The 7,103-nt window shown below is 42.0% G+C and overlaps 1 protein-coding gene across 1 annotated transcript; it reads left to right on the plus strand.

Moving 5' to 3' along the window:
* Positions 1–421: 421 nt before the first annotated feature.
* On the plus strand, positions 422–5,606 carry UQCRFS1 (ubiquinol-cytochrome c reductase, Rieske iron-sulfur polypeptide 1). The gene is made up of 2 exons (XM_059044452.2): positions 422–764; positions 4,794–5,606. Exons 1-2 carry the CDS (start codon positions 551–553, stop codon positions 5,402–5,404), a joined length of 825 nt encoding a protein of 274 aa, XP_058900435.1. The 5' UTR covers positions 422–550; the 3' UTR covers positions 5,405–5,606.
* The last annotated feature ends 1,497 nt before the right edge of the window (positions 5,607–7,103 follow it).

Consider the following 7,103-nt stretch of genomic DNA (forward strand, 5'->3'; position numbering starts at 1 on the left):
AAAAATGTTTTTAAGGGTTTTAGATAACGATAATAATCATTATAGTAAACACATAGCAATTACCACATATTAAGTTCTGCTCTGGGTTTTCTATGTATACCCAACCATATTTTACATATATGGTTGGGTATATATATAAACATTTGCACACGTTAAGAAGTATTATTATCCCTATTTAAACTATTGTGATAACTTATTCTTACCCCTAGGTGCCCATAAATGAGGTTTTTGCTCTAACGGACGCAAAATCGACCCATGGGACATTCCTGGGGGCCTCCACTGCCCCCTTTCTTGGGGCAGATCCCTGAACTCAGGCCGCTAGACACCCGGGGCTAACACAGGAGGGCCGCACGCCGTCCTACCTGCCCGGCCTCGCACCGCCTCTGACTCTGTGTCGCTCCAGGCTCGCCCCGCCCCGTGTGGGGGCGGGGCTTCTCTTCTGCCGGCGCGCTGACGTCACAGGTCGCGCGCCTTCGGCGCCTCCTCGCGCCTGCGCCGCAGGCGGTTGGTGGTTTCTGTGACCGGCTTGGCTTTTGGAGCTGCCGTCGCCATGTTGTCGGTAGCCGTTCGTTCGGGCCCGTTCGCGCCCGTCCTGTCGGCCACGTCCCGCGGCGTGGCGGGCGCGCTGCGGCCCCTGGTGCAGGCCGCGGTGCCCGCCACTTCGGAGTCGCCAGTACTGGATGTGATGCGGTCCTTTCTGTGCCGGGAGTCGCTGAGTGGCCAGGCCGCGGCCCGGCCTTTTGTCGCCTCCGTGGGCCTCAATGGTGAGCCGGGCTGAGGGGGTTGAGTCCCTCTTTTCTTGCTCCCTCCGGCCCTGGACCCAGGGAGCAGCCGAGAAGGGCGGGGGATCTGCCGGAAGATGGAGCGGAGCCCTGTTTGTGGATGGGGTTGCCTGCCCGGCTGGGTCGACCTTGGGCCGGCCTCTGTACCTCCCGGGGCCTCGGTGTCCTCACCTGTGCGGGGGCGCTGCTCCGTTGGGCGGCGTCAGGTGACCATCTCTGACGTTCTGGGCCTCTGTGGTTGTGTATAGGCTTCCCAACCACAGGCTAAATTTTCTACTTAGTCGGTTAAGTTCAAGAACTATGGAGCCCGACTGCTTCTAGCAAAGTCTGACAAGAGATTTTGTTGCTTACAGGTCGTTTGCCATTGGGCAAATTCCTAAACGTGTTCCCTCACCAGTGAAATGGAGTAATGATTATACCAATTTCGTAGGTTATATCGTAAGGTTCAGATGGAAAAATTATACGTTAAGCCATTAACACATTCTGGGGGCACTTTATAAATTCTCAAAAAATAGGAATTGCTTTTAATATTTGAAAAGTTGTCCTGCTCGCTACCTCCCATCCTTTAGTGTCCTTCCCTGTCACCACCGCAGATCTGAAGAAAAAGAAACGAGCCGCAAGGTCGTTTATAGTGTAGACTACACTGCAGAGCATCAGCAGTGTTTTCAGGCACTGGGCCAAAGGGTTTTCACACCGTAATGAATTTCATCCTCAAGAAGAGCAACTGGCAGAAGTTGATGATACTCCCATTTTACAGATGAGAAAACAGACTACAAGAGGTGAAGTGACTTGCACAAGGATACACGTTGTGTACGTCATAGTGCGTGGATTTGAAAGACTGATTTAGCCGTAAGCTCTCACCAGGAGTGTGTTTTACACCCTCTATCGCAGAGCCTAGTTTATCTTTGGTGCCTTGTTTTCTGTTTTTCTTTTTATGCTCTGTTTGGAGATCCTGAATTGGCAACTTGTGAGCCAGGTGCCTGAGGTCTGCCCAACTTGCATAGTTTTAAAAAACAGACTATTTCTGGCGTCTCTGGAAATGTTGAAAGTTGGCAGCACTGGGCTCTAGTTCCATGTCTAGTGTACTGTGCATTGGCTGCACCCTTAGGCGGAGCAAGTGCTTTTCCAGTTCATCACAGCCCTCATCAGGTCTACTTGATTCATTGTGCTACCTGCCTGGCCTCATTGACAGATGTATTGGTGACCGTTGCCCTACACCAAGTTGCCCCACCCTCTTTATTCTGCCTTCATTCACCTTTTTCTCTTTACTTTAAATGGTCCTCCCACTCAGTTTTCCACATTTCCAAGTCTTACCCATTCTTTCAATCTCAACTCAGGATCAGGTCAATAAAATTGTACATTTGCTGATTCCTTTACGTTTTATAGCACATAACACTTTCCACTCTGTATTGCATTTATTGGTGATTCCTCTGACCTTGAGCTTCAATGTGTAGAGAATATCTCCTTTATTTTTCTATCTTCCACAACCTCAGGTTTTGCATTTTGGTACAGAGTATTTATGAATGAATAAAGTGGCAGTTTTTTTTGGCAGGCACCAGTAGGCTTTAGAGAAATTGCCCAAGCCAGTTCTTTGGACCTTGAGGTGAGAAACACTAAGGGAGGAGAAAATTTCAGTAAGAAAGGTGAAAAGTATCCTGGAATTTGTCGAATAGCTAAAGAGTTTCTTCTAAAAATCAGGGGCTTACCTGATTTCTCCAAGAAGTGGTAAAGTAGAAACATAAGACAAACCTCTTTTCTGTAATCATGCCTTCAGTTTGAAGCTTAAATTCATATTAAAATCTCCTGTATAGATGCTTTGTGGAAAGATGGTTAGTAGAGGATGTGGGAGGGGGTGGTTGGGTCAGGAGAAGATCCCTGAGTTGGGACACATTAGAGCTCACCTTAAACAAAACAAAACAAACTAGAAAACCCTGTTTTGTTATAATGCCTTAAGTTTTCTCCATTTCTAGATGATGTTTCTATAAGTATCTGATTTAGTTTAGTTTAGAGCTAAATCTAGCTAGCATTTTTGCTACTAAGTCACAACTAATACAATTCATATAAATTATTTAGAGAATGATTTTTGCAGTATAGCAGTTTATGTTCTGGATGGTGGAGCTCAGTATAAAGTGTAACCTACTAGATAGAATGGGAGTAGACAACTGGATTTCTTTTGCCACTAAATCTCTGGATGATAGTGACAAAGCCATTCTATTTAGTGTCCCTGTACATTTCCTTGTGTGGAAGGGTTGTAAATAGGGCTTTTAACGTAGAAGTATGAACTTTGGTTTCTTCATCTTTTAAGTATGATACACATTTTTCCTGTGTAATCCTAGGCAGTGCTAAGGGAAAGTAATTCATACTTAGTAGGGTAGTATGTGATATGTCACTTTGCCATAGTTGTGAATCTCAAGTAGTCACCACTTGTGTCCTGGTCCCCTACAGAAAATGTTGAGTGAGTTAGAAAAGTACATAGAGTGCTTTTGATAGGTTTCACCATTGTCTGAATACTTATATGGCTTCCATAAAATTACTGACCTTGAGAACCATGTGAAATGTATTATTGTAATGTTTGACTGCTCAAGGAAGTATGTTGGGTTGAGACAGCCTAGTAGGTCAAGTAGAATTGCAACTTATATGAAAATGCATTTTAAAAGTACATATTTCTTTTGGAAACATTTTCTAAAAGTAGGAATTTTTAGTGTCCCCTTTTCTAAAAAGGAAACCTGTAGCAGATTTCCTTAAATGAGTATAGAGTTTATAAAGAGATTTACTTCCTGAAACATATTTAAAAGTGATACTGTAAGTTAATTTTTTGTCAGACATTTAAAAATGGTATGGGGGGGCTTCCCTGGTGGCGCAGTGGTTGAGAATCCGCCTGCCGGGGTCACGGGTTCGTGCCCCGGTCCGGGAGGATCCCACATTCTGCGGAGTGGCTGGGCCCGTGAGCCATGGCCGCTGAGCCTGTGTGTCCGGAGCCTGTGCTCCGCAACGGGAGAGGCCACGACAGTGAGAGGCCCGCGTACCACCAAAAAAAAGAAAAAATGGTATGGGACAGAAGGACATACCTGTTTTTTCAAAAAATAAACTGCTTGCATCCAGAATACTGCATAAACAGTAATTATTTGTTTATTTAATATTCATTTGATGTAAACATCTGGCCTTTTTATGGCCTGCAGTGATAATGTCCCAGTTGAGAGATGTCAGCAGTAAAAAAAAAGAAAGATAATGCCTCTACTCTTATAGATGTTATTGCGCTTCACTGAAGAGCCAGATACATGAAAAATTTGCTCTTTTTTTAAATATTAAATTGAAATAATTGGTTCTTTTGGAGATTTCATTTGATTTTGATAGCTATGTATCCTGATAAGGATATCCTTTTCTGCCCGTTGGTGGTTTTACTTGAATTTATACCCCAAAATCTAGAATAGAAATCTGTTTTCTGCAACTAAAGTTATACTGTTTACGGAATGTTTATTATCTTATAATTAGTGTTTTATGAATTTTTAGCAGTTCTTTCAGAGAGCAGATAGATAGGAAAATAAAGTTAGACATTTGGTTTAATAAGATGATCACAGATCAATTTAATGAGTGTACTAGATGAGTTTTAGGGTCTCTTCTAATCCAGAAAATATGGGTGATATTTATGTCTTAGATTGAATTTTTGGGGACTTAAAATATGGCTGTTTACAGTGCTATTTAACTTTTTTAACTTGACGCACTGAATTGTTGAATTCTGAATCGCAGTGTTCAATCAGGAGGAACACAATTACACCTATTATCTAATGATTTCATACCCATGTGATAGGTAGTGGTTGACTTCATTTTGTTTTCAGTATTTTATATGCTGGCATTGCCAACTTGACCATTTCTGAGACCAGTGAGTGCCATATTTCACATTTTTATGATTTGATTTTTGCTTGTGAATCCATAAAGGTCCATTTCCTGATGTATGCCCCTTTCAGAGTCCTTATCTAATTGTGTTTTTTTAACCTTCTGTTTATCTTGCAGTCCCTGCTTCTGTTCGTTATTCCCATACGGACATCAAAGTGCCTGACTTCTCTGACTATCGTCGTGCTGAAGTGTTAGATAGTACAAAGTCTTCAAAAGAGAGCAGTGAGGCTAGAAGAGGTTTCTCCTATTTGATAACTGCAACAACTACTGTGGGTGTTGCGTATGCTGCGAAGAATGTCATCTCTCAGTTTGTTTCCAGCATGAGTGCTTCTGCTGATGTGTTGGCCATGTCGAAAATCGAAATCAAGTTATCTGATATTCCAGAGGGCAAGAACATGGCTTTCAAATGGAGAGGCAAACCCCTGTTTGTGCGCCATAGAACCAAGAAGGAGATTGACCAGGAATCTGCAGTTGAAGTGTCCCAGTTGAGGGACCCACAGCATGATTTAGACCGAGTAAAGAAACCTGAATGGGTTATCTTGATAGGTGTTTGCACTCATCTTGGTTGTGTACCCATTGCAAATGCAGGAGATTTTGGTGGTTATTACTGCCCTTGCCATGGGTCACACTATGATGCATCTGGCAGGATCAGGAAGGGGCCTGCACCTCTCAACCTAGAAGTTCCCTCATATGAGTTCACCAGTGATGATATAGTGATTGTTGGCTAGAGACCAGGACTCAAGTCATAGGCTTCTTTCAGTCTTCGTGTCACCTTAGAAGAGTTATTTAAAAACAAGCCTTCTGTACTTCGAATTAGTTGGTTTGAAATAGTTAAGAATTGCTAATGATGTGTTTGCAAACGTGAAGTAAATTGAATTTAATGTTGAATACTTTCAAGCATTCACCTAATAAAGCCACTGTTAAACATTATTATGCTCAAAGACTTCAACGGTGCATTGTCTTTGATAGTTGATTCTAATTAAAAATTACAGAATGGTGTACAAGATATTTGTGAAATCTGTAATTCACTTTCTTGTTTATTTACCTTCTTTGTGTCAGGGACAGAGATTCTACAGAGCTCATGGTTAGGATGAGGTAGAATTAGCTGGTTGTCTCCAAGACCTGGGAGATATTTTTTGGCATTGGCAGAAACAATAGTACCCAAGTTTCCTTTATTTTGCACAGCTGGCTATGTGTGTGGGATACCCCTCCAGTCCCCCCTATATGGTGGGGCCAAGAAATTTTATTCATCATTTATGGGAGTAACTTAGTAATTAGAATTCTTCAGTTTTAAGAGGCAGTGGCATGGGATATTATCTGAGGGAAACTTTCCAAAAGGGGAGTGCTCCTCTGTTATTTCCTTCATCTGGTGTGGGTATTCATGTCTCCCAAAGCTCCTGCATCCATCCTATCCAGAGGAAGAAAGGGGGTAGTGCATCTGAGATTTAATACTATCTTTGTGTGAAAATGATCCTGCTGGTTTTGTTTCTTTGATGATTACATTTTGAGGTGTTTCTTCCAGTTGGATTTGCAGTCACCACTTTTCACTGTGAAGTGAGGGTGGGCATAGGGAGACATACCAGAATCACCACCCTCTTCTCTGCCTCATGCCTCCAGTTACACAGGTGAAACAAGACCAAGGTCTGATATTCTCCCTGGAAACTGGGAGTAGGCTTTACCCTTTGCTGAGAATCACAGCCATCTTGATATGTTTGTCTTGCCTCTTCCATTTGGAGGTGTGTTAGTAATGTACTTCCCTGGGTCCACCTTGTGATCGCATGTGCATTTGTAAAATAGCAAATGAGATTCAGTGATTGGGTCTTCCAAAGGGAACTGGCCTTCCAGGGTTCTAGTCCTTAAAATCAGTAGCTAAGTGTATCAAAAAAGAAAAATGTCAGTTTCCAGGCTTATGAGCAGATACTAATCTTTGGTTCATTTTTACCATTCAAGAAAGAAAATGAGCAGGTATGATAAATGGGGCACTTAATATTTTGTTCTAGGTCTCCATATAATGACATTTAGGTTCAAGTATTTAGGTATAAATATGAGAAGAAAATGCCAAACATTGGTAGCTTACTACCTTTTGACATGTTCTCTTTTGAATGGAGGGCTTTTTGATCTTTTGTGCATATGTAGATTACCATGGAAATGGTTGTATTGTTTAAAAGTAGTGAAATTGTATCAGTATGTCTGAGCAATATATTTTGTAGTATTTAGTGTTAATATTTGGATCATCTCACATGAAGTTTTTTTTCCCCTGATTTTATCATGAGGCCAAGAGAAGTCGGTACATATTTGTTGGATATTTTGCTTGTTTATCGTTGTGGTGAAGATTCTGTTTTTCTAATATTCATGGGGAAAATCATACTATGCTTTTTTCTCTACTCATGCTACTTTTGAATGGTGCCAATTGCCCACAACTTATTG

The sequence above is a fragment of the Kogia breviceps genome, chromosome 18, assembly GCF_026419965.1.
Source record: "Kogia breviceps isolate mKogBre1 chromosome 18, mKogBre1 haplotype 1, whole genome shotgun sequence".
In the NCBI taxonomy this organism is placed as follows: domain Eukaryota; kingdom Metazoa; phylum Chordata; class Mammalia; order Artiodactyla; family Physeteridae; genus Kogia; species Kogia breviceps.